Below are 27,888 nucleotides of genomic sequence, written 5' to 3' on the forward strand. Positions count from 1 at the left end.
AGTCTGTGTGTCGGCAAAAGGGGCACGGCGTGGAGCACCAACAGCAGAGGCAAGTGCTCCAACAGCTGGCTGGAGAGCTCATCCAGCAGGTCAATGCGTGCCGGGCAAGCAACGATCATGAGCGCATGCAAACCCTGCTGGAGTTGGGTGCACGGCTCCAGGACCAGCTCGTTCAGCTTAACCGTACAGGTCCAGAATCCCCAGAGAGCCCAGTGGAGAGGTCCAGAATCCCCAGAGAGCCCAGTGGAGAGGTCCAGAATCCCCAGAGAGCCCAGTGGAGAGGTCCAGAATCCCCAGAGAGCCCAGTGGAGGGCTCGAGTCTCCCAGAGCCGCCTCTGTCCAGCTGCGGCAAGCTTCCACCGCTGCCCTACTTTGTCGACCTCGACGACGGCGAACACCAGCCCTACGCTGATGGTGAGCTTCCGCCTCTGCCCTGCTTCGTCGGCCTGGACGACATCGTGCTGCCGCCTCTGCCCTGCTTCGACGGCCTCGACAGCGGCGAGCCTTTGTCATGCAATCCAGCTGTTCCTCCTCCGCCTTGCGTCGACGTCGAGTCACCTCCCTGTTTCGCTGACGACGTCGTGCTCCTCGCTCCGCCGCCCGGGTTCGGCGACGACCCAGTGCTCCTCGCGCCACCTCCGTCTCCGCCCGGTGACCCAGCTCCGCCTCCGTTAGTTTTGTGATAAATAGCCCTTTATTCAGTTGCTTTGCGTCTGGCATCTGTTGTATTAACTTCAGTTAAAGTAAATGGGTGTTATGTTTCAATGTTCTTGGTGTCATGCCACTTCCCTAGCTTCTGGTTTGTGTTGTTCTTGGTTTAGTTTTGTTCCTAGTTTGTCATGTTATCTCCTAGTCTGTGTTTAGTTCATGTGTAGCCTGTTATGTTTAGTTTATGTTCAGCCTGTTGTGTTTAGTTCATGTGTAGCCTGTTGTGTTTAGTTTATGCTTAGCGTGTCCTAGGGTAACTCCTTGTCCTAGGGTAACTCCTAGTGTAACTCCTAGTGTAACTCCTTGTCCTAGTGTAACTCCTTGCCTTAGTTTAGTTATTGTACAGTTCAGATCCTGTGTTGCTTAGCCTTTGGTTTCTCTTATGTCCTGTGTTGCTGTTCCTTAGTTTCCTTTATGTAGATGTCGGTTTATGCTCAGCTTTCCTTATATTAAAAGACCCTTCCCCCCCCTGATCACCTCCGTCTATACACCTGCCTTAAAACCCGCACACAGCACCCATTACACTATTCTGTCCTTATAACCACTATAAAGTAAATAATTAGTTGTTTTCTTATCTGACGAGACAAAATTGTTTGATTCATTTTTCTTTTCTGCAGGAAGGCAAGGGAGCGCATGATGGAGTCTGCCCGCACAAGAGATGGTGGGAAGGAGACAGAGACTAAAGAACTACGCAATGGATTTGACAAAGATCCAACTAAGCAGATGCCGAATATAGAGAAACGTGCCCAAACCCAATCCATTTCTACCTCTGTGCTGGAGTCTGTCAGTGGAGAGTTTGCACTTGTTATCAGTGGACACAGCCTGGTAAGTGACAGCTGCTTTGTGGAATCTGATCTGTACTTTGTAAAAAAGGTTCTTTTTTCATTATTTGCTAAGTACAGCCATTAAAACATAATTTTTTGTCTCTGTGGCAGGCTCATGCACTGGAGTCAGACATGGAGCAAGAATTTTTAGAGACAGCATGCGCATGTAAGGCAGTGATCTGCTGCAGGGTTACACCTCTACAGAAAGCTCTGGTGGTTGAGCTCGTCAAGCGACGCAAAAAAGCCGTCACCCTTGCCATTGGAGATGGAGCAAATGACATCAGTATGATCAAGAGTGAGTTGCAGAAAAGTGAAATCTGGTATAGAAGTTAAATAGTAACGTGGTATAGAACACTCATGTTAATTACCCACTGTTATCCCTGGAATTTTGACATCTATGGTCAATGATTTGGTTAGAACAGTAAATGCTTATTCTGTTTAAAATTTGTACCTCAATGTCCTAATGATAGAAATAGCTGATTTAAATGGAAAAAAAGATTTACTTATAGATTTGATATAGATATTTGATTGGTAAAAAAACAATCAGAGTGCACAAGCTTTTATATTTTAAAAGCATACAATGGGAAATCTAGTCTCAAGTTATATTAATGGCTATATTAAATCTAATACAGAGATCCAAGGGCATAAGGGAGAAACACAGTGTGGGCTAGATTAGGTAAAGTAGCATAGTTATGCAGGGGTGGCATTAATGGTATACATTTACAAAACCAGGTTCTAAGAAATGAAATGTACCAGAATTTTAGGAAAATAACAGTCATATTTTTAGAGGCATGTTTTAAAAAAAATCACCCACTGCCAGGAAAAGACTTCCTTTCACATAACTGTATCCTTTCTCAACACAGGAAGTGAATTAACCTTTCTTCCCCTTTCTCTTTCTTTTGAGATGCTTCTGAAAACAGTCATTAGATTCTATATTTGACACACAACATGTAAATCTAGTAGGTGTGCAACACAGGCCTTAAAACAATGCCATGTGGTTTATGTAACTCTCAATCTATTTCATCCATTAGAGCGGGATAAAAGAGAGAGGGAAGTTCAAGGGGATTTTTATATCCTGAGCACTGCGATTAAAAGTAGATTAAAAGCTGACCCCTTTTTAAGGAGGCTGGAGATTTCCTCCTCTCCACCTTGCTGTAGCATTTCCCTTTCCACTAAATGCAAATGCACACCAGCGTAAATAAAACTGACCTGCATTGTTAAGTAAGCACAGGAGTGCTGACCTCTGTGTTCACCAGCTTTCTGTTATCAGGAAGATAGCTGCTACCTGCCCAGATTTTTATGAGCTTGCTGATTCGATCAAGGAACCAAGAGTGTGTATTGTTTGCATAAGATTATGGAAATGAACCAACACTGACACTAAAGGCCATGTCTTGTTCTTGTCCACATTCCACTTGGACATAGGAACGTAGCCAGGAAAAACAGTCCTTTCTGAATTGTGTGCGCTCTGCAGCAGGTTTTGCAAATAATTGTTTTTATAAACCTTTTTTCTACAGTGGATTTTAAAACTCACTTACTTGCTTACTTTCTGTCATGTATTCTTCAAATGTCTGGACTGTGGGGTAACCTAAATGACCCCAAACTGACCGCAAAATGTTTAATGGTCTAAAGAGATCACAGTAGGAATTGTTGGACGTTACTCACAAACATGTATTGTTTTAAAGTGCATCATACCCATGTGGCAAAGCAAGCTGGTGATGGTGGCACCATCCTATGAGGTTCAGATGGGGCTAAGGCTCTAGACTAGATTAAGGGAAGCTAAAATTAAAGGGTGTTGTGCAAAACCTGCAGAGATTGAACTTAGAACTTAGGGCAGAGAAGGATAATGTTTATAAACATGGTGCTTAAGAGTTTTTGTGTGCATGTGTTCCCATAGTCTGCTACTGTGTAAAATTCTATATTAAAGAAAGAAGTTTGCCACTAAGCCCTGTTTTGTCACAACCAGTGGCCCTAAAGAAAAGAGGTATTTAGAAAGCTTTGGTGTTTATGACAAAATCTCCTGTACACCATATCGTAACACTATTTTCAACATATTTCCCCTTGCACTGGCTCACTTTTTACTTAGAAATGCTACAGATTTGAAGGTGGATGAAAGTTCAAGTTTATGCACATGAGCAATCAAAACTATATTGAAAACAACACAAACACTATACAAGATATGATTGCAAGAGAGCTGTTCAGATAGACTGTGAAAATTATATTGTGTGATGCAAAAGTTAAGGTGCTGTCCAAGTCTGTGGACCAAAGTATTGATGGTTCGGTACTCAACACACCTTACTAAATGTGAGGGTCAAAGTCAAAGTGGGACTTACGGACATACAGTTACGGACATTCAGTTACGAGGGTTAAAACTACCTTTATTTCTATATATATATAATCCCCTGCAACACTAATGCACACATTACAGCATTCAACTATTGCTTGGACACCATAAAAATAGAAAGATTTCTCAGTATGCTGGAGCCATGATCAGACTGCCTGCTTTGCTTTTAAAATGCTGGCCTCCCAGGAACTCCCTTAATGGCCAGAACATGTGGAAATGGCTTGGAGTAGTTCAGCACTATCCTTCCAGGATTTAATAATTTGTTGGGTGGTTTTTACCCAATTGCAGCATTTTTTAGGTATTTTTTTTCCTTGCTCATCAAATCAATTAAAAATAAATATTGCAATTTAAAAGTTTTTAGCTGCAGATATGAATGTGTGCTTGTTTAATGAGCAAATACAAGATTTAAAAACATCTGAGTTACAGAGAGCTGTGTGACTTCTAACATGCCCGTGTAGACACACACTCGCAGTTACATAAAATGAGTATAGTTTTGAAAGAATGTTTCCGACCTTAGTACTGGTCAGAGGGATGCGTCGAGGAGGGTGTCTGCCATAAAGCTCTGGAAGAAAGCTGTAAGAAGTCCCATTTTCAGTTCCACATTGCTTGTTGCAAACTCCAAATGGGATTTCTTATGGCCATCTTTCCACAGTGGTTTCTTCTTGCCAGTTTTCCATGAAGACCAGATTTGTGGAGTGCATGGCATAAAATCCCAATGAAATACGTTTATGTTGGTGCTTGTAACATGACAAAATGTGTAAAAGATACTGTAACTGTGACACTGTATATTTACAGTAATTGTAAATGTATATGTGCATTATACTGGTTGCCAAAAATTCTAACAAAATTCTGCTGCAAAATTAAAACTTAACTGTATTCTAAATACCCCTTTAGGACATATTGTGGACTGAATATAGATTTGACAGTTTTGTAATGTTAATGTTACTTGCTGACGGGTGTTCCAGGGGTTTTCCCAGTGGGCTGCTGGACAGTTGGGCCGGACAGAGAGGGTTGGGGCCATTTTAATATGATTGGCTAGGATCTAGCAAATAGTTTTACGTATCACAATCTGGTTGCCAGTTTAGTTAATAAAATACAAAATACTGTTAATTTGTTCTAAATTTTTTTGTTTTGTTTTTGTACTGCAAAAACTACATATTCTTTTTTTTTGTTCTTATCTATTCAGCGGCTCATATAGGAGTGGGCATTAGTGGGCAGGAGGGCATCCAGGCAGTGCTGGCAGCCGACTACTCCTTCTCCCAGTTCCGCTTCCTACAGCGCCTTCTGTTGATACATGGCCGCTGGTCCTACCTGAGAATGTGTCGCTTTCTCTGCTACTTCTTCTACAAGAATTTTGCCTTTACCATGGTGCACTTCTGGTTTGGCTTTTTCTGTGGCTTCTCTGCTCAGGTAAGATGGTTGTGGCTACAGACAGGGTAATATTTTCTAAAAACTCGAAACTCTCTTTCTCTTTCTGGTATACTTACATATCCCTCAACCCACATACAAGACCACATCAACACTGTTAAGAACTTGCGGTGAGCTGATGGTTTAGTTGAGTGTAGTAGGCATTCTGCAGTATTCTTGCCTTCAATGTGTAAGGTGTGCATTGGTATATACTGTATTGGTTTATAGGTAGGTGGGGAACACTGCCTGGTGTACACTGCCTGACCAAAAAGCAAAGAAAACAACTAAGGAGATTGCTAAAATTACTTGAATTGGGGTTACTATTCCAAACATGATCAAAAACACCTTGATTAAAGATCACTTAAACACTTAATGAAGTTGCATTTTAAAAAATCAATACCGTACGAACCTTTAAAGGCAGTATTGTACACTGGGGCTGTTTCAGTTAGCCAGATCCAGCATTGGACTCCAGCATTGGTGAGCTTAAACAGTTCTCCACTTCAGTGTAACTACAGTAGTAAGGGCTTAAGTAATAAAGTGTAAATACAGAATCTCTCTTTAAAAAAAAACAAAAAAAAAAAACATTTTCATTATCTAAGAAAGGAATAAAAATTAGTATAAAATATAAAAATAAGTTCTGTAACAAACTGTATTACATAAAGTAGGTGCTTTTCTACAGCATATTACTTTTATATAAAGTGTATTCCTAAACTGACCTTTGTTTATCTGTCTCATTTAGACAGTATATGACCAGTATTTCATCACTCTATATAATATTGTGTATACATCATTGCCTGTTTTGGCCATGGGCATCTTTGATCAGGTAATCACCTTAGAACAAAATAAATCTTGTAAAAATCATTATTGAAAGTTTGTTTTAGTGATCCTAAAACTTTCCCCAGGATGTTCCTGAGCAGCGTAGCCTGGAGTGCCCGAAACTGTATGAGCCAGGTCAACTTAACCTCCTCTTTAATAAGCGAGAGTTCTTCATTTGCATTACTCAAGGTATTTACACCTCTGTGGTGCTGTTCTTTGTGCCGTACGGTGTTCTTTCACGGGCCACTCAGATCAACGGTACTCCACTTGCTGATTATCAGACCTTTGCAGTCACCACCGCTACGGCCCTGGTCATCGTCGTCAGTGTCCAGGTCAGTTGACATACTAGAAGCTTATCTGAATTATCAAATTACTTTTATATACCACTTATTTAGACACATCTATAGTACCTTGTTAGTACACATTTTACATGTACAGTAAGAGGATAGTAGAATATATTTTTCAGGTAGGATCGCAGTCACTTTTGTATTGTATGTGGTCCTAAATCGGATATACAGTACCAGTTAAAAGTTTGACACGCCTTCTTATTCAATGTTTTTTGTTTTGGGATTGATTTTCTACATTATAAAACATTCTTAAAATTACAACAGTCAGTAGTTATTTTAAGACATAAAGGTCAGATGTTCTGGAACAGTTTTTGCAAGAACGGTATTGTCAAGTTCATTTGTTAAAAACCATTAAGCACCATAATGAAACTGGCTCCCAGAATGATGACTATCCCAGAAAAGCAGGACCAAAACTTACTTCTGCTGCTACGGAGAAGTTCATTTAGAGCCTCAAAAATCACCAATTAAGAGCACCCCAGATTAGAGCCGTTATGAAGGCACAACATCAATATTAACTGTTTAAAGGAGATTATTGCATATTTTGGATGCCTTCAACATTGATTTATAATGTAAAAAATAAAAATTATGAAATACCATAGAATTAGAAGGTTTGTCCAAACTTTTGGCTGGTAGTGTACTGTACAGTATATTCAATCCACTGTCATGCAACAGGCAGATCGGAATTCATGCGGCCTTTTTGCCTCTGCTTATTTAACGCAGGGATTTCAGTGCTAGCAAAGCGCCTGGCTTTCTTTCTTCTTCTGGACTTCAACAAATACGGTCGACTGACTGCTCACCAGTTCAAAATCCCAAAGATAATTTTTGCTAAAATCACATCCATTGTTTGAATCGCAGATATGCAAATCTGACATGTTTTATCCCAGATCCTGTGTTGGTATGCAAATGTATACTATTTCAAAGGACCACATTAATGTCAGATAAATGTCACTTGTTTGTGAACCGTCATAAATATACTGTATATCCGATCTGATCAAAATATTGTAATTGAACAATGTGGCTTGTAATGTGAATGTGGCCTTAGTATCACTGCTGTGCTGATAATGGTGTAGTTAATTTAGGGAAAATATGTATTCATACACTTTTATTTTTTTTATTTAATTTATTTTTGTGCATATATGGTATCCACTTTAAATTTGCAAACAAAGTCTAACTTCCTTTGACTTTATACAAAAACAAGAAAAATTTATATACATAAACAAGAAAAAACTAAATTGATTGAAAGAAAAGTTTTCTAACATGGGGAATTTACCAACATCAGTACTTTGTTACAATGCCAGAGGTAGTAATTACAAGTTAAAGATGTCTACATGTCTACAAGGCAGGAAGTAGCTTTTTTGCAGCATCTGGCTCACATCCCCAATGTGATGGACACATACATTTTCTAAAACAACATTTTTTAAACCAGTCTTATTTTGGTTTAGTCCTCTCCTCTCACATTCCCCTGGAGTCCCTGCATTCAATGAAAATGTATTTATTTCTATCAGTGTACAGTATATATGACCATTTAACTAATAACTAATATCATGCTCAATTGGCTTTGGTCTAACCTTCAAAATCTGAACATTTTAGCTATTTATTGCATGGCATTTTAACCAACTATATGAAAAAAATACAATAGAAACATATGTTTTTATTAAGGTTATTCTTAATTGTTTTTATCACTAAAAAATATTATAAGAATTTTGTGAGTTCTACAATTTTGTGTGATCATTCCCATGCAGTAAAAAAAAAAAAAAAAAATTTAAAAGCAGTATGATTGGTTCTACACAACAAAGTTTTTTTTTGTCATTGACCAATGTTGCTTTTCCAGCACAGATACGTGCCGTTTGAGATTTAAGGGTTATGGTAAAATCTGATATGAAACTGATATGTCAACAAATCATGTTTATTATAAAGCATGCAGATAATGCTTTAATTTCTGTCTGTGATTTGGTATGTTGAATAAGTTTATTTCCAAGCTGTGGACAGGCAAAAATTATTTATTTATTTATTTATTTATTATTATTATTATTATTATTATTAGAATAGATATAAAAAGATATCTACTGATGTGCAACATAAGACTAATATTTTATCTAAATTAATGTGTTTGTTACAGTCACAGTAACAGTTACTTACAAAAAAAAGACATTTGTGCATGTTATATTGTAGGTGTCTCTAAATAATCCAAATTAACCCTGTGCGTCAAGCATTTAAGACTGTATGGCAACATAAAATTAATCCTCACTATTTAGCTTTTATGAAGGTTTGTGTGTATGTATGTGTAGATCTCTCTGGACACTGGATACTGGACAGCTATTAACCATTTCTTTGTGTGGGGTTCTCTCGGGACTTACTTCACTATCCTCTTCACCATGCACTCCAGCGTCCTTTTTAATTTCTTCCCCAAGCAGTTTCACTTCCTAGGTAAGCCTGCACTGACCATGCAAACTATCAAGGTACTAGACCATAGGACAAAAGTTGTGACACAGTATGTATTGGTGGGCTTATATCTGAGCCTTACGGAAGAGGCTTAGGACCATCATAGCAAAGGGAATCCCAACCAAGTATTGAAAGCTTTACATGTTTATAATTATCAGTAGTCCAACATTTTTGTTAAAAATCTTTTTTTATTTTTATTTTTTTTTGGATATAAGTAATATAAAGATTTTCTAAGATACTGAATTCTGGGTTTTTGTTAACTGTAAGTCATAGTTAAAAAAATTAGAATAAATAAACACTTGAAATATATCAAAGCACATGTATGCATATGTACAGGATATGCAGTATATACTGTATTTGAGTTCTGACTTTATTTCTCTGAATTCTGACTGATCTGAAAATTTTGACTTTAATGTGAGAACTCTGACTTTTTTCCTCAGTATTTTGACTTTAATTTCAGAAGGTTTTATCTTAAAGTTAAAATTCTGACATTAAAGCAAGAATTTTTAGAAAAAAAAATCAGAATTTTGAGTTTAAAACAAGAATTTTCAAAAAAATATTTAATTCTGAGCTTAAAGTCAGAACTCAAAGAATTTCAAAGGTGGCCAATTCTATTTTATTCTATTCATAGAGCACAGATAACATGATTTTATTATTTTATTTTTTTTTACTTTTGAAAAGAAAACAGATAACTGGGTTGGTAATAGATCTAACTGGGAAAGGAATTTTTACTTAAGGTAAACATGTATGTAAGATTTAATGGTGCAATATGTATTTGTTTCTCCATAGGAAGTGCGCAGAACACATTAGCACAGCCAGTGGTGTGGCTGACTATTGCTTTAGCTACAGTCATTTGCATTGTCCCTGTGGTCACCTTTCGCTTCCTCAAACTAAACCTTAAACCTCAGCTCTCAGATACTGTAAGTCAAAACATGTTTACAATAATTACGGACCAAATAATATGTTAAACTGTGTGTTGGTTTGGGCTGTGTTTTTGTGTACCACATGTCTCCACAAGGGAAGGAAAATCTGAATATTTGACCTAGTAGGGATTTTTCTTCTGCCCCATAAGGAAATACAAAATCTCAACGTTTGTTTAAAAACCTAAAAGAGCCTGAATATATTATTTTAGGGGTAAATTTACAGTTTGGTTTTTACAGCAATGGAAACTTCTCTCAAGTACTGAAAAAAATAAAACATTTAAGTGTGTTTGTGTGTTCCTCTGTTTGCCTTAGCTTATTTGCTAAAAGCTGACACTTTAATTGATTTCAACTACTTTCACATTTACTTTAAGGTGCGGTACACTCAGCTCGTGCATCAGAAGAAGTGGAGGCCTGGTGGGCGTGCTGGGTCCGGTGGAGGTGGAATGGGTGCCTCAGGGGGTGGAGCTCTTGGGCGGTCATGTCATGGCGGTTCCCGTCGCTCAGGTTATGCGTTTGCGCATCAGGAGGGCTTTGGAGAACTGATCACATCAGGCAAAAATATGCGCCTGAGTTCGCTTGCTCTTGCGACGTTTGCCTCGCGCCACAGCACCAACTGGATCGATACACTTCGCAAGAAAAAACAGACAGCGGCCTCCGCAGCTGAGGACAGATTGTCCGACTCACAGGCCCCACCTCTCTCCACATCTTCCTCTCTGATTGGCCGCCAAGAAACATGCCCAGAAAGCACAGGACAAACAAATGTGAACACTGTCCTTGGCAACACTCTTGGTAATGTCCAGTTTAGCATGACAAATATTACACAAGTGGAGATAGAAGCTACAGTCTTGTAGTGCAGGTAATCAAAAGCATGTACTTTAATATAGAAGACTTTTCTTTAAAAAGTCATATAGCCATCTATAGTGCCTGGCCAAAAAGGTCACCATTTCAAAAGGTTAACTTATTGGAATGAAATCATTAATGACTATGAAAAAGAGATCACTTAAGCAATAAGTGAAGTTGCATTGAAAATCTATAGAAGAAATCACAGCTGTGTAAGTAACAGCAAGAAAACCACCTGTTAGTAAGACTATCTTTAGAAAAAGTTGGTTCTTTTTTACAGGGGACCATAATGATTGGACTTTGGAGCAATAGGAAAATGTCATGTTGTCTGATAAGTGCAAATTGACCCAATTCCAAAACTGAGCAGGCATCAGGGTCAGAAGGGAAGTACATGAAACTATGCACCAATCATGCATAGTGCCCACTTTACAGGCCTCTGAAGGTAGTGTTATGATGCTGGGGTTGCTTTAGCTGGACAGGGCACTGAAATGAAGTCATCTGACTTCTTGAATGTACAGAGTGACAAGGTTATCCCATCAGTGGTGTTTTTCCATTTAACCTTTAAACCGAAACATTTGGTATTGTAACCAAAGATGAAGATGAACAAACAAAATATTTAATATTAAATTTTTTCTTGGCCAGACAGTGTACAGATGGACTGTACAATATATACATTTTCGATATAGAAGATGTTGTGCATATGTATGCAATATAATATGGTTTACTTTTTATAGTTCATGTGTAATAACCCACAACATAAACCTGCATAAACCTTTTTTTTTTTTATCCAATGAACATGATGCAGTTTTTAAATCAATGCTCACACAGGTTCTAAAAGGATTCGGAGTCTTCTTGAACAAAGTTGAAGCAGTGTATAAACAAGGGTTAGTCAGGGTTTTATAACCAACAGTGAAACTTTAGGAAATAATTAAAGAGATTTTGCTGGATTTAAAAGATAGATGTAATTAGAGGAAATTTTCCCCTATAAAATTCCCCAATATCCTTAATTCTCAAGAGAAACAAATAGCAGGATGCATCTGCCTAAGGGCCATTTCTGCCTTTTATTTAATGTTTAATGTTTCATCAGCATTACCTGCCCCCTCTTTTATAGGAAACACTGATGGGGACAGGAGCTCAGCACAGTGGAGCCAGCAGTCTTTCTCCTCTGTATTCTACAGGGAAAGCGTCAATTGGCAAGTGAGCAATGTAGACATCCTGACCGTGAACTCCGCTGTGTGACCCCGAATGCCTCTCTTATCTTAAATCTGACTGAGTACAAAGCATTTGATGCCAACAACTCGTCTGTAATTTGGACTGACATACGAACCTAAGTAAAGGATTTATAATTAAGGTTACAGCAAAAGCATTAAACAGGCTATACTTCACAAACACACATACTGTAGTATTTAAAATAGACACATAATATTTCCATACAATACCACACATTGTTTGTTGTGCTGTGTCTACGTTTTACTGCACAACTTTAAAATTCAAGCAACAAAAAAAAGATCAATACTAAAAGAGTAAAAAAATAAAAATTAAATGTCATGATATATGACTATTTTTAATCTTACAGGATGACTATATCCATTTACTTATGTCTCAAGCCAATACCTAGCAGTTAAATTGTAATGTGAGCAGTCACCTTAAAAAGATATTGCAGTGTATTCCTGTTATACGCTTCAAGTTCTGTTGCCTTGACTTAGCATTAGACAAAGCTACGAGACAATGCAATTACCTGTAAATCCTCTATATACTGTAAAATTAGTCTTTAGATGCACTAAACTATTTTAGATACTTAAGTCATTATTTGTCGTATACTTGTCTTATATCTTATACTCTCTTTATTTGAATTGCAAAGAGGTTATGTTTAATAACACAGATAAACATAATCCAGAATAATATATTATTTCTCTTTTCTTTAATACTTCTTTGTTAGGATATTCCTCGTTGTTTCTAAAAGGCTTTGTGGTTACACTGAATCATTTATTTTAGTGTCTGGCAATATGTTTCCTTTGGAGATGTATGTTGTCAGAGAACTGCCACCTATAGTATTTGAATATGGGTTTTGCGTTTGCAGTATAACAACTCAAGAAGTCACAATAGTTGAAAACATACTGACGATACACAATACACTTAATGCCAAGTTTAATGGAAAGACTTCTAGACTTGCATATTGATGCAATTATCAGCAAATGATGTGGCAGTAGTGCAATGAATAAAATTATGCAGGTGCATGTGAGATCATTTAGAGCTTTATGTTCACATTAAACCCCAGAGGGTTTACTGTGATTCAGTTACTTTGACTAAGGCATGGTTGTAATTTGTAGTCTACAGTAACTCAAATAACCACTCTTCATAATCATGGTGAACAAAAAGCATCCCATCAGACAAAAGTCTTTTAAGACAAATGGCCTATAGTGCTGTGCGTGAACATTAACTGAAGCCCTTGAACCTGTATCTGCATAATTATATGCATTGCCCTGCTTCCACATACTGTAATTAAGTGATTGGATAACTGCAAGAATGAGCAGGTATACAGGTGTTGCTCATAATGTGACTGGTGAGAGTATACAGTATTGTGGAATTAACGTTTGCTAACAGAGTGAATCATTTGTTGGCAAAATAACTTTAATGTTTAATTACTTATAGTATTTGATGTTGTTGGAATGACCCAGATGGATATTGTTATAAACCTGCTTTATTTTGAAATAGTCTATTATCATATGCATAAAAACTTATAAAAGGACCATTAGATGATGTCAGCGATTCTAAGGATATAACCTCAGAATCCCAAGAGTTGCAGCTCAAGTAAAGACAATGGACTACTTTGTGAAGGCCATTTTTGTGTTTGAATGAATGTTCTCCATGAGAACGTAATATGAACTTATATGGAGGCCTCCCTTTTCGCCATTTATCGCACCATATTGGTGTTCCCAGACTGAGCTGGACATCTGGGGTCATTTACTTACAGCCATAAATCTACTCTTTTGGATTGTACAGGAATGAACTGGGAATTAATATTACACATAAAAATTTAACCAAATGGATCTCACCTCATCCACCTCTACTGGACCAGTAATGGTCTTTATCTCAAAGTGGCCTTAGATACATGTATTAACTTGAGTTGTATGTACAGGTGAATACAAGAATGTATGTATTGTATGCCATAATCACACAACATTACATATTTTGCCGTATCTAAAATAAATCTAAGACTCATTCCTCCTACAGGCGAACCATTATTGTAAAAATTTGCATTAAAAATTGAAATGTACTGATGTGGAAAACCTGTTTAATTATTTGTCCTTGCAATAAGAGAGACCAGCCCTTGTGGTATTATGTGAACCGGCATCTGCTGTTTTATTCTTTAATAAAACCTTTACCTCATTAAAATGTGGAGTCTGAGATAATGATAAAAAAATAGAGGAATATTATTAAAATATTTTTTTAAATAAATTTTTAAAAAATTGACTGTTTTTTTTCTGTTCAACATGTTACACTAAGAGTTATACCCCTCTGTGAAAATATTTTCCAGCTAAAATGTCTTTGAAGTTTTATATATATCAAGTGTGTAATTTAAAAAAATATATATAATTTTTTTTTTAAATAGAGTTTTTTTTTTTTTTTTTAATATTCATCATATTCTGTAAAGTTTTTTCTGTAAATATTCTGTAAACATTCTAAAGGTCTGCAACGTACAGTACTTGTGCTTTATTCCAATGCCACATCAGCCTTCCCATCCTGTTTCCTGCCACTGCTCAGCTTATTTGTTTCACTTGTGTACTTAAGAGGGGTGACCCTGTTTTGTTGTTACTCAGTTAGCCAGATACACACAGAGGGAGAGAGAGAGAGAGGGGAGAGCTAGTGAGAGAGACAGGAACTTTGGAAATACAACCGCCCAACAGCTAACGGTATTTTTAAGAACTGTGTTGAACTTCACACAGACTGAGCTGGATGTTAAACATTAGTTTGGACCAAAAGCAAAAACCAAAAGGATGAAATGAGGTGACATTTAATGATCTATACTTGTGTTTCTCATGATGTTTGTCTCGTTCCTGTTTGTGATCTTCCCCATACTCCTCATCGACTGCAATTATTTGGTGAACTACTGAGCCATGAGCGTCCCGATAGTACTTACTCTTCTCGTGCTGTGTACGGCCAAAGTCCAGTGTGCTCAGGAAAATCCTGCATGTCCTCGAAAAGGTAAGTGAACTATAGCCTACATATGTTAAATTAAAATGAAGAAGATGATCAGACTGTTTGGTTAACAGGTTTTGTGCTCAATCAGCAATTGTAAATATAACTTAAAGTAGTCAAATGTACTCCCAAAGTGGATTAAATAGTATGCGTTTATTTACTGTGTGATTAAATTACTCAAGTTACAATCAAAATCAAGATAATTACATGTCAACTATCTTTTTCAGAATTCGCAGTCTGTTTATGTCACATGTTCCACCTATAGCAATAATATCTTAATAAGTAAATGTTTTAAACAATACATTGTGGTTGGTATTATGACTTTGGTTACTAGATCAATCAGCTGATTTACATTGCTGGGAGGTATGTTTCATGTTGCTTTCAGTGTTGCTTTCCTGTTTTCAGAAATCCTGATTTCACTTATTTTGCATATTGGATTTTCACTGACTCTGGTACTCTTGATTCTATCTAAAAGTCAGTGGGACTATGCCAGTTTCTGTGTTTTTTCAGAAATATCTGTTAAACCAGAAGATTAGTACATAACCAAGTAACCAGGTAGTAGTAGTAGTAGTTATTTATTATTTTTTTATTATTTTTTTATTAATTGTCATTGAGCTACAGTATTCTGTTGCCGGCATGGATCAGTGCCATACAGGACTTCAGGACTGTATCACTTTTTTATTATTTAATCACTAAGAAATCAAAGAAGAGAAGGAAAGAGTGTGTAAAATGACAAATAAAAAGAGCAAATAAAGAAGACAAGTCAGTCTTACATACAGAGAAGGAACTGAGACTGAGATGTTGTGCAATTTTTCAGTTTATCTGTACAAATCAGACAACCGCTCTACATACAAAATCAGGAAACTGGGGTACAAACACACGAGTTATTGCAATACCCATCCATATAACGGCTCATCTTGATTCCTGCTTACAAGCTGTTTTTTTTTTTAATCAAATTATTGATTGAATTAATTATTAAATACTTATCATCATTAAGACAGTGGACAGGGCAGGCATTAAATGAACACAACTATCACATATCAACCGTAGCAGCAATGTGAAAAATACATGAAAACTGATTCAATAAACATGAATGTAACAACCTTTTAGTGAATGTAAATAGAAAAATTAAGCTATAACAATTATTATAATTGCCTAATGGTCTTGACTGAAATGGTTTACTATTGCAAGATCGCAAGATATGTTTTTCTTAAAAGATACACATAGCGATATCAAATTTAAATATTTATTTTTATTTAGAATCCAGTCCTGGTGTGCTGGCCTTGAACATGGGGTCAGAGGTCATCCTGGGCTGCAGAGGCGATATCACTGTGGATAGCGTGCCATTGGTAATAAGTAAAAAGCACACATTAAAATTTGAGAGAAGAGGAGGCGTAACTAGTCACTGGAAACCTGGGACTAGTCCTGGTACTATTGGAATGAGCCGTCCAGAAAATGAGAACTTTGCTACCCCTGGAAAGTACAAAATTCAAACTTCAACTGGAATAAATACTAAAGTGAGTGAATCAGTAACCACTGCTAACCTGCCTATGAGCTCAGTAAATGAGCAAGTGGGAAATGGGGCAGTCTTGCAGACTGTCAATCAATCCACTAAATCCAACAGTGTGGACAGAGTTTCAGAAGAAGGAGGTGCTTTTGGCGTGACCATGGAAATGGGTTTGAGCATTAAGGGGAGCTCAAGCACACAAAATGAAGAAGATGAGGACTATGAAGAGAAGGTGGAGGGGCTGAGAGTGACCAGGTCTGTTAAGAGACAGGCACAGTGGATGTGGAATGATCAGCGCATGACGGATGGTGTGGAAAATGGTGGCACTTTGAGACTTCCTGCGCTTCGGCTGACTGACTCTGGGAACTACAGCTGCTATAGGAGAGGCAAACTAGTTTCATCAATAAAAATCAGTGTTGGCAGTAAGGACACACACACACACACACACACACACAAACACACATTGTTAACAGTTGATACTTATATCCTGTGGTGTCTAAACCATTTTGGTGTTTAAAAACACTTTTATTATCTCTCATAGTCCCTCCAGAGAGCCCTACCTTGTCATGCTACAAGAAATCCCACATCAGCAAAATCCGGTGTGAGTGGATATCTAGACAGCCTATCATCCCACAGCCTCAGTGCTACCTGCTCCTCTGGAAAGGGTAAGGGTGTGTGTGTGTGTGTCTGTCTGTCTGTCTGTCTGTCTGTGTGTCTGTGTGTGTGTGTGTGTGTGTGTGTGTAAAAGAAAATGAGAGCGTGTTATTCTAAGTTATTGATTAGACAGTCACACAATCACACATAACCAATGTTCAGGAATATTTTTGTTAAGAGGAACATGCCACTAAGATCTTGCCAGTGATTTTGCCTTGTTGTAGAGCTTTGCGGCCACAGTGGAAAAAACAAGGACACATGCTTTATTGCTTTCCAAAACACTGTTTAGCACCATGGTGACAGTCACGTAAGGAGCATGTTTTTTCCTTGTGCACTTAGAATACAGGCTCAGCATCACAGCAACCCCCAGGGCTGGAGAGGCCATCAGTGTTGCCAGGCTGTCCCCCTGCCTGGCGTTGGACTTGAAGGAGAAGTCCTGCAATAAAATAAAGCAACATTCTATACAGGGATTTGTTTATTTGGCTGTTGGTTTTTGCCATTAACTGGGGCATGATTGTCAAGCTTCTGGTAAAATACAGTACCTAAGCCCTGTCCACTGCCTAAGCCTTATGTTGGTGTGGACAACAAAGGGGTGTCTACTTCAGGAGATAGAAATTATGTTCTGGCCCTTCTTAGGTCTGGGTTTGGAAAATAAGTTTGTCAATTTTCCCATGCATGTTCTACACATATTCAACCAAAACTGGTACAGGGATGGCTGTTCTTTTCAGCGTAGCCTTTCAAAACGAAGCCTAAAGGGCATAAACCCAGTGGATGCTTGTTGTGTCTCTCTGATAGCAAACAGGCTGTTGTAGTAGGAGTTCCAGTTTCATCTATCAACCGCAGAAGCTTTTGAGTGTCTGGTTAAATTGCTTAATCAAACTGATGATCTGAGGGTGACTGACAGATGCCTGTATCTGTTTTACCTACAAACCTACAACAGCCGAAAAAGATGCAAAATTAGTTTCAATGTAAAGGGTGTACCTTGATCAATCACAGGTTCTTTGGTATCATGTTGAGGCTGAACAGAAGGACTGGTTTTAAGGTGATGTTCCGCAACATGGCCTTTTTTTAGCAGGATTTTGTCTGGTACATAAACTTACATAATGCACTAGAAATAGTATATACTCCGGGTCTTGGGTTAACTTCAACAAAAGGTCTACAAGGTCCATATTCACATGCTCAAAAAGCACATTAATGATGGGGTTGGGGTCAGAAGGGCAGTTGCATGCTTTCTGGGTACAGTTCCATGACATTAACAGAAAATTTGAACCTTTCAGCTTAGATTATGGATCATCTTTACCATGTACCACACTCCCTGATGGTCGGACAGATGATAGGAGTGGGCAACATGAATTACCATGTAAATTTTAATGTCAACTTTTATATATTCCCAGTTTCTCTGTAAGGGAGAGAACGAATGAGAAGATTTCATGACTAAGTGGTCAAATGCGCATAAATAATTTTTTAAGATGTAGCAAGGAACCTGTTATCAAATATAGAAGATAATATTTCCCTAATCATAAATGTGCTTCAATTACTGTAATGCAGATCAGAGTAAAATTAACTATACCTGCCAACTCAAAACTAAATCTCTGCCAAAAAGCTCTCAATAAAGCATCCTCTACTTGTACTATTAGTACCAATATTGTATTCAGTACTTTGAATGATTAAGTAACTTTCAATGCATTCATATGTTGGAATTGTACATTGCACCTCTATAAATTTACTGTACATTTTGTAGTTTGTCTTAAAAAAATCTATGATTCTTTATCTTTGTTTTTAGGTTGGAAAGACCCATCTCTGTGAATTGCTCATATTCTGCGAATCGCTCTCGTTGTTGGTGTGTGCTACCCAGTGAAGGGGGTGATAGAAAATCATATACAGCTAAACTGTGTGTGACAAACACAGCGGGCAGTGCCACCAGCTCTCCATACAAATATGTTTCTCAAGATATCAGTAAGTGTACATGCATGTAACTATTCTTATGGTACACATACTTTAAATCTGATTATAATATTACAGTAAGTCCCCAACTTACGAACAAGTTTGACATTTTATACATTTACTTACACACTGCAAATATTATATATAATTGTAAATATTGATATCTGGTGCACTGCGTTGTCTATTTTCCGTACAGTACATGTGAGCTGCTTCCGCAGTTTGTCGCATGTACGAAAGTTTGTAGATCCATGGTCTGTTCGTATCTCTGGAAACTGGGGAAACACTCGAATGTTTATAAGTCAGGGATTTACTGTATTGTATTGTATTGTATTGAATATTATTGCTGTTGGGCAGAAACCTTGATTAAGTTGTCTGTGTGCATGATGGATTTCCCATAGTGTGTGAGTCAGTGTACGCGTATTTATACCCTGAAATGGACCCTGACACCCCATCACAATATACCCTGACTTGTGCCCTTAGTTCCATGGGATTAGGCCTTGTTTGACTTCTTTTGACTTTGTACAGTATAAGTATGAGAGAATGAGCAACGGTATTGGTCCCCCTTTTATGTCTGTCTGTCTGCGATTTTTATAAATATTTAACCAAGGAAAACAAAAGATCTTGTGACTAACTATTGTAACTCCATTGGAACCTTAATCCCTTATCTGTTTTTTTTTCTTTTTTCTTTTTTTTTTTTCTGACAAGTAATGGTTTTGGACTTTTTAGGTTTCCTGACAATGAGAATATTGTATTCTGGATCATTCTCTCTCCTTCTTTTAGTTAAGCCAGATCCTCCAGCTCGAGTTGTAATAAGGCCAGTCACGGGTGAGCCACACACACTGAAGGTCTCCTGGTCTTTACCTGCCACATGGAAGCGGAGCTATTACTATATTCTTCACTTCCAACTAAGATATCGTCCTCGACATGCCAAAGAGGTATAGGGGGGCCATGTGTGTGCTTATGTAAATATGTGGCTGTGTACATCTTTGTTTGTGTGTGTGCGTGTGTGTGTGTGTGCTAGGGCTGTGTATTGGCAAGGGCCTCACGATACGATACGTATCACAATACATGGGTCACGATACGATAAATCACGATATATTGCGATACAATACATATTGTGATATATTGCAATAGTTTGTATTAGTATGTGTGTCACATTATATTGACAACTTGATAAAGTAGGCAGACGAATTAAAATTCCAATTCCAATTTATTTTCCATCCATTCCAATTCAATAGAACGGCACAGTGTGATTGAAGTCCATATTGTTATAAAACACTTAACACTTAAACATTCAACTAAAATGTATATGCCACTAAAGTTACATATAAATTAAATAAACAATTTATAAAACTAAAATAAATTTAAGCAAAAAAAATTAAGTTCATCAAGTAAACATAAAACTGGAACATAATGCTCTAATATGAGGTATTCATTGTCACCAAACTGTTAGACCAAAAACTCTCTTGCCTCCAAACTATTAGAAACTTAAGTGTAGTATCGATACTTGAGGTTTGACTATCGATACACTATCGTAAAAGAAACATTATTATTATTATGAGCATTATAAGAATGCTCATTTGGTACAAAGAGGCCCAAAGTGTGCCAAAAAAAAAACCCTTCACACCATTACACCACCAAGACACAAGCAGTCCTAAACTGTTGAGACAAGGCAGAATGGATCTTTGCTTTCATGTTGTTTTAAGCTAATTTCTAATGCTACCACCCGAATACTGCAGCAGAAATCAAAATTCATCAAACCAGACAATGTTTCTCTACTCATCTATTGTCCTATTTTGTTGAGCCCATGCATATTGTAGCCTTAAAGGGGTCATCCAGCCCCATTTTTTATTAAATGTTAATATGATTCTTTAGGGTCCTAATGAAAAGTTTGTAATATACTTTAATTAAAAATTCTCAATGGTTGTGTAAAAAAAACACTACTTTTACCTGGTAAAAACTAGCTCTGTTCTCAGCAACCTGTTTAAGTACATGCTCCTTTAAATGCTTATGATCTCTGCTGAGCCCGCCCCTCAGTTCTGTGGGGCGTGTCTTCACAACACACGTGGGGTATAGCCACGGGAGTGTAGTCCAGTGCGGGCAATGCTTTGGACTGCATTACCCACAAAGCATTGCCCACAAAGCAGTGCGTGCAATGCTTTGTGGGTAATGCAGTCCAAACTGGAAAATGCTGGAATTTAGAGCCTGAGCCTGTTTTCTTAAGTAGTTTTTGGTTTGATTTAAGTACGGAACCTACGCAGAAGTTTGTAATATCGCCTGACAACGCAGAAATGAAAAGAATGGACATGCATTGACTCGATTTGTCTTTTTCATCACTGCATGGGCATGAATTAACAGGCTGTTACACTGCCGCGAGCAACAACAAAAAAAGCAAAGAAGCTTACTGAGAGAGATACGAACCGATGTGTTTACTGATGTGTTTAAATGACTTCTTAATCTTTGACAGACATCTTTATAAACCATCTAACGTTACAAAGGTAAGAATAACATAGTTTTCCGACTACGTACACAGTTTGCAACTAGACAATTACCTTGATGCATTGTTTATTATAAACGTGCAATTAGGAATTATGTAGAGACGGATGTATATAGAGAAGACTACATAACCATGTTCTATGAGAGTGTAAGTTAACTTACACTCCGCATTCATCGTGATTATTAGAAAAGGCAATCTGCAAAGATTCATAGAAAATGAAATTACACTCACCGAGCCTGGTGATGATGAAGCAGGAACACGAAGCGTTAGTACAGATCCATTTTTTAGGAGCTGCTTCCTAGTAAAACCTGCTTTATATTGACCCACGTTTATAAAGCAGCCTGGTGAAAAATGATTAGCGCAAACATGAACGCATTTAGGTAGATCGGCGGGGACGTTAGCTTCAAAAACGAAATTCGGCCACTGCGTCCTTAATGGCTCAGATGTCGGTAGTGAATGATGACTGCTGTGTTCGCTATTACACCCAACAACTGTACACAACACTCGCTTGGGCGACATTTTGCTCCAGCGGCGAAAAACAATGGCCGACAGCTTCTTCTCACTCGGGGCGGGTCTTTGCTAAAACACCTGTGTCAATCAACTATAGTAGGAGCGGCCTCTGTCGGTGTGGCGTCACATCGACAGACATTTGAGATTGGCCTGATTTCAAAAGGGGCATGTTATTGTAATAAATGAAAAGAAAATCACTGGGCAGCATTGTAGAGTGGTTGTGTACACACTCTCCTAACACACATTTCAGTCCAAACAGATTGAAAAAGTGCATGTAGGCCTGTATGACCCCCTTAATTTCCTGTTCTTAGCTAAGGAAAGTGACACCTGGTGTGGTTTTTTGCTGCTGGAGTCCATCTGCTTCAAGGTTTATAGTGTTGTGCTTTCAGAAATGCTCTTTAGGATATGTCATTTGTTAAAAAATGTTGTTTGAGTTACTGTTGACTTTCTGTCAGGTCGAACTAGTTTGGGCATTCTCCCTTAACCTCAAGGGGTTTTCACCAAGAGAACTGCTGCTCACAAGATACTTTCTGTCTTTACACTCCCTATAAACCCTAAAGTTGGTTGTACATGAGTATTCCATTAGTGACAGCTAATAAAAATAAAAATAATCAGACCAGCCTATCTGGCACCAACAACCTTATCTAACATTATCCAAGGCATAAACAACTAATCATTGTCTTAAATCACTTTTCTTCCCCATTCTAATGCTCGGTTTAAACTTCAGCAGATCACCTTAACTATGTCTACATATGTTGTGGGCAAACAATATTTTGACATCCTAAAACTTTGAAACAAAATATTGATGTTTCTGTATGTACATTAAATTACAAACTGTAGAACTTGTACATTAACATTACAGTCGGAAAGAACCAGTTTGTGTGTGTGTGTGTGTGCGTGTGTGTATTCACGTATGTTTGTTTTCATGTGTAGTTTCAGCAGGTGGAAATAGAAGATACAGACCTGTTTTGGTTGATTTCAGACGCTTTGTCACACACTGAGTACGAGATACAGATTCGAGCAAAAGATGAGTTTGACGGCGAGTGGAGTGACTGGACCAGTCCTGTCTATGAATACACATGGTCAGGTAATACATTACACACATATGTGCACCACACACAACTATGACACCTTTAAAGAAGTTTAAAATATATATATTTGCAGGCATCCAAAATATCCAATGCAGTGAAACCTTGGATTGTGAGTAACTTAGTCTGTGAGTGTTTTGCAAGACAAGTAACATTTTTATATAAATTTTAACTTGTTACGCGAGTAAGGTCTTGATATACGTTTTGTCGGCCAGGTGTTACATGATCAGAACTGAGCCGATGGTTCTTCTCTCACTCGTGCTATGAGTAATTGTCTCCCATGCTCAGTCTCAGTGCGCGTGCGTCACTCATATAGTAAACATCCGTGCATGCATGTACTACGTTATTGCGTGTACTATGTCACTGTTTACTACAGTATAACATTGTGACCACGTGTGTAAAGCATTTTTTGTGTGTCCATGTGTAGTGACTGTTCTTTAGTAACTGTACTGCATCAATGACCTTCATGGAAGAAAAAGGGGAATAAAGGATGTAGCAGTGCAGATCTGTAACGACAACGTAACATCAAATTTATGTGAAATCCTTAAAAGGAGGCAAAAGCAAGTGTCATTAAAAAGTCTTATTGGAATCCTTGTTAAAGAAACTCAAAAAGTAGAAGATTCCAGTAACCAGACAGAGACCCTGTAAAAGAGCAGTGATTTTGTTAGTGTGCGTGTGTGAAAGTCGTCCTTCATAGTAACCCCCTTCCTCCTTCTTCTCTCATCTAACACCAGTCACAATTCTTTTTAAAGGTAAAGTGCAGGTTAATTTGATTTATGTATACTTAATATTTTGTATAATTTATTTTTATATTAATATTTTTGAGCTGTGGAACAAATTAACTGAGTTTTCATTGTTTCTGAAAGGGAAATTCGCTTTGATATTCAAGTGCTTTGATATACAAGTGCATTGATGTACTATACAACCACACTTTCTGAGCAAATTATGCTTGCAATCCAAGGTTTAACTGCAATCTTATTTGAAGGGTGTATATCACATATTTTGTAAAGCCTTTATAATTGTTCAAATCTGAGATGGTGTTGATTGGTGATGTCTGAGCCTGGTAACTCTAAATGAGCTTTGACCTGAAAGAGCTGAATTTGGTATTGCTTTCCTGGGATAGTCTATATGACAGCAAAAAAGATACAGCAAGTGCATAACACATAATAATTTATATTATGTTCATATACCAAACATTTCCAGACAAATAATTATGTAATTTTTTTTTCTTTTAGTGTGCACATTCTTATCAAACCTAAACAGATGAAGAAAATGTGTGTGTATGTGTGTTTGTGTGTGTGTTTTTAGCTCCAGAAACTACTGTTGCCCCTGACGTTTACACAAGTCTGGTAAGTCCCTACCTCTTTAAACGCATACACACCCACATGTGCGCACACACACACACACACACGCGCACACATATGATGATGTCTTCTGAATATGCATATCATAGGACCAATTTTAGCACTTCCTCAAAACTTTATCATGCACAGATGTTCGACCCAAACATCGAGCTACTGATGAATATGAACAACTGACAAATTCTTACACTTCATTAGTCATTCTAGTTATCTGACTGAAGAACTCATCGCTGGGTCTGTATGACAGAGCTCTCAGTCTAAAAATAAATATATATATACATTTATACATATATACATTTTACACTTTGTTTACGCTAAGTTGTACTTCTTTTGTCGTCAGCAAAATACACTTACCGTTCGGTAATCGGAGAGTGAATCACAAATGAGAAATCTAGAAAGGAGATAGGATTAAGATTAAGTTTGTCTTAAAATGACTCTTAAATAGAAGCGAATTTACTTACACCATTTTAGCACTTTTATTTCTGTGAAAATATTCAGTTTAGCCTTTCTTATTAATATTTATTGGTGTAGGTGTTTGTTTACACTGGGACAAAATTGTTTACTGTAAAAAAGCTTTTTAGTAGCTTTTTATAAGTAGATTAATAAATCAGCACATAACTGCTCATAACATCGCTTTTACTCAATATTTTAATTTTACTTATGGCGCAGGTTAAACTTTAGGCAGGTAGTTAAGTACTGCAAAAGTTTCATTAAGTTCTGTTCAGTGGTTGATATAAGACTTGTGAGCAGTATACTGTCAAAACTTGCAGTTTTTAATCCAGCACATAACTGCTCATAACTTGCCTTCAAATTTTTATTTAATTTATAGAACGTTTCAAATACCTAAGGACGATCAAAGTTTCATTAAATTCTGTCCAGCCAGTTTTGTGTGATGCTGTGACAAAAATTTGATTGGACAAACATACAGACATACAGGCCGAGACTAGTTATGGGTTCTCCAATGTATGAAACAAAGATATCATTGAAAAAACGGGTTTTGACCAATGTACTTTCTTACAAAACCTTTCTTTTATTCATATAAAAGAGTTTATGTGTGTGGTAAAAGTGTCCTTGTGTTGTTTATTTAAAAAAAAGGAGTTAATTAAATTAAGAAATTTCTGTTCAGATTCATCACTGAGGACAGTATATACATGACCTTTCACCAATGACTTTTATTTCATACTGTATCAGGAGCCAGTCTGGACATTTCCCGAAGGTTCTGGGGAATGGGAAGATGAAGTGGGTGAGTATGTGCTTGTACAAAGACACATGTTTGCTCAGCACCAGTAGTGGTATGTGGAAATACATTTTGGGGGGTTAGCATATTTTTCAGGACAATTTCATTTCTTATTATTCTCAAAAATAAATCACAGAATCATTAGTAATGTATATATTTTTATAATCTTATATCTTTCCTTGATCTCTGACAATCTCTTTCTCTCCCCATCTTTCTCCCTCCCCCTCTTCCTCTCTCTCTGTCTGGTGTGACAGAGATAAGGCCTGCTGCTGATGGTGATAAAGGATTGTGGGTTCATGTGCTGTGGGTGGTGGGACTCTGTCTCTTTATCACCATTGTTACACTCATAATCTACTTTCTCAGGTACTTCGGCCCTTTTCAGTTTCAGTGTTGTTTCTGTTTTAAGTATTCATGTTAGATCACAAGCCTTTGATAGAGCTGAGCGATTGTGAGCCCATAAATATTCCACTAGTAAGTCTGAGATTTTAACTTTCAGTCTTCTAGTTACATGCGAAAAGATTTTTTTTTCTCAGTACATGTACACCATATATCTCAAAGATATAACCTTGTTTTCCTAATGCATTTATGTCTACCCTTTTTTCTCAGACACAAAATGCCGTTGTTCTGGCCTAAAAAGAGCAAGGAGCGTGCCTGTTCGTCCTCGTCTTGTTCGTCTCCTTCCCCTCTTCTTCAGCAGCCCCTGATGAATCAGAAGAGCGATCATCAGGAAGGGGAAGCGAACGCCATCCACTTACACAACGTGGATTACTTTTTTCCTGCCTGTGAATCTTATAGGTCTTGAGCAAGCAAGCTGTTTTATCGGAAAGCAAAACATGCACACACACACACACACACACACACACACACACACACACACACACACACACACACACTAGCTAAATAAGCTAATTAATCCTATGTCTACTCCTGCACAAAACCCTAATCTTGATCTCCTAAAACAGGAGTCTATTTTTAGGTCTCTCTCTCTCTCTTTCCCTGTCTCTCTTTCTCTCTAGTGTTGAATGTTTTTAGCTGCTACAATATGCTGAGATTCAGACCTGTTACTTTGTTAAAATTCTTCTCATATGTACATATATTGTTTTATTTTTATGCATCCTTCATTCCCACAATAAGCTTATTAAGGTGTTGTTCATAATCTGTACATTTGAATTTGATCTGTTTAGCTTAATAAAGTGTGCAGTATTTTTGTGAAATTCTAGTGTATTACTCTGTCACATGTTTATTTTTTTACATTTTAAAGTTTAAGGTTTAAAGCGTGCACTTTAAGTGTAATGTTTTCTAAATGAGTGTAGTCACCTTGGTCAGTAGGTGGACGCACAAACTGTGAATCAGTACCATTGACCTGAACTTCTAATTCCTGAAACACTGGTGCCTTTAAATGAGACATGTTCACATTCAGTTCCTTTTTATTTTTAGCAATAGTGGCAAGAAGAAAAAACTCCCTGAGGGAACAAGAGGAAGGAATCTTGAGAGGAGCCAGACTCAGAGGGGAACCCATTCTCATCTGGGAAGCACTGATATGTGCTTTTAAAATCTCTCTAATAGTATACTACAAAGCAAACAATGTTGTGTTAAATAGAACTAGAGAGAGGACATCATTCAAATTTTTATTTTAATACACATTGTGTCAAACTGAATTTATTAACTCTTCAGTTGTAGGTGCACACAATGGACGACCAAAAGTTACTGGACATCTGCCCATCGCAGTCTTCCCCTAACTGTTGCTGCAAAGCTGGAAGCAGATCATTTTCTAAACTGTCTTTGTACTGTATGCTATAGCATTACAGTTAGTGGAAATAGAGGTATAGAGGCCAGACATGTTTAGTAGATCTAGTATGACAATACCTATGTGCACAACTCAAGTTCCAAAATGATATTTGCCAAGTTTGTCAAATGGTATCATGCAGGAAACCCTGCCCTCACCTGTCCTCAACCTTCAGTGTTTCAGCATCAGTGCCCAACTTTACTAATGCTTTTGGGTCTAAATAGGAAATTTCCAAAGCCATGATCCACAATCTAGTAGTAACCCTTCCCAGAAGGATGCCATACCTGCAATAGCAATGTTACAGGGAACTCTAAGAGACCTAAAAATGTAAACAAACAAATATAAAGGGTGTACTGTATGCAGACAGTTTCTCTGGCTAAATGTCTTACGCAATGCCAATTACATAATAAAAAATAATTATATTTAAATAACTGGTATATCTGGTGTCACCCAAAT

At 37.5% G+C, this 27,888-nt stretch overlaps 2 protein-coding genes across 6 annotated transcripts in view; both read left to right on the top strand.

The window, feature by feature from the left end:
* atp8b2 (ATPase phospholipid transporting 8B2) overlaps positions 1 to 13,545 on the top strand; it is a 54,774-nt gene extending 41,229 nt beyond the window's left edge. For 2 of the 4 annotated variants that reach the window (XR_008357910.1, XR_008357911.1), the window contains 8 exons: positions 1,326 to 1,533; positions 1,644 to 1,827; positions 5,060 to 5,283; positions 6,020 to 6,103; positions 6,183 to 6,428; positions 8,732 to 8,870; positions 9,675 to 10,664; positions 11,760 to 13,545. Coding sequence is in view for 2 of the 4 variants with exons in the window: in XM_053494149.1 (XP_053350124.1) it covers positions 1,326 to 1,533; positions 1,644 to 1,827; positions 5,060 to 5,283; positions 6,020 to 6,103; positions 6,183 to 6,428; positions 8,732 to 8,870; positions 9,675 to 9,805; positions 10,180 to 10,659 (1,696 nt within the window). In the remaining 2 variants the exon portion in view is untranslated. Of the gene's footprint in view, positions 1 to 1,325; positions 1,534 to 1,643; positions 1,828 to 5,059; positions 5,284 to 6,019; positions 6,104 to 6,182; positions 6,429 to 7,163; positions 7,540 to 8,731; positions 8,871 to 9,674; positions 10,665 to 11,759 lie in introns of those variants that run through there. The other 2 variants (XM_053494149.1, XM_053494147.1) reach the window with 2 other exon arrangements.
* A 763-nt stretch (positions 13,546 to 14,308) lies between these two features.
* LOC128519967 (interleukin-6 receptor subunit alpha-like) lies at positions 14,309 to 26,860 on the top strand. Of its 2 annotated transcripts, none has more exons than XR_008357893.1 (10): positions 14,309 to 14,854; positions 16,109 to 16,777; positions 16,897 to 17,020; positions 18,793 to 18,965; positions 19,734 to 19,888; positions 22,943 to 23,047; positions 24,357 to 24,397; positions 25,601 to 25,652; positions 25,901 to 26,009; positions 26,253 to 26,282. XR_008357893.1 is itself a non-coding variant. In XM_053493964.1 (10 exons), the coding sequence occupies exons 1-10, from the start codon at positions 14,767 to 14,769 to the stop codon at positions 26,446 to 26,448; spliced, it is 1,761 nt and encodes a 586-aa protein (XP_053349939.1). In that variant the 5' UTR covers positions 14,315 to 14,766; the 3' UTR covers positions 26,449 to 26,860. The 2 variants fall into 2 exon arrangements, 1 of the variants encoding a protein (XP_053349939.1); XM_053493964.1 differs by having other exon boundaries at positions 14,315 to 14,854; positions 22,894 to 23,047; positions 26,253 to 26,860.
* The last annotated feature ends 1,028 nt before the right edge of the window (positions 26,861 to 27,888 follow it).

This window comes from Clarias gariepinus, chromosome 4 (genome assembly GCF_024256425.1).
Source record: "Clarias gariepinus isolate MV-2021 ecotype Netherlands chromosome 4, CGAR_prim_01v2, whole genome shotgun sequence".
Classification (NCBI taxonomy): domain Eukaryota; kingdom Metazoa; phylum Chordata; class Actinopteri; order Siluriformes; family Clariidae; genus Clarias; species Clarias gariepinus.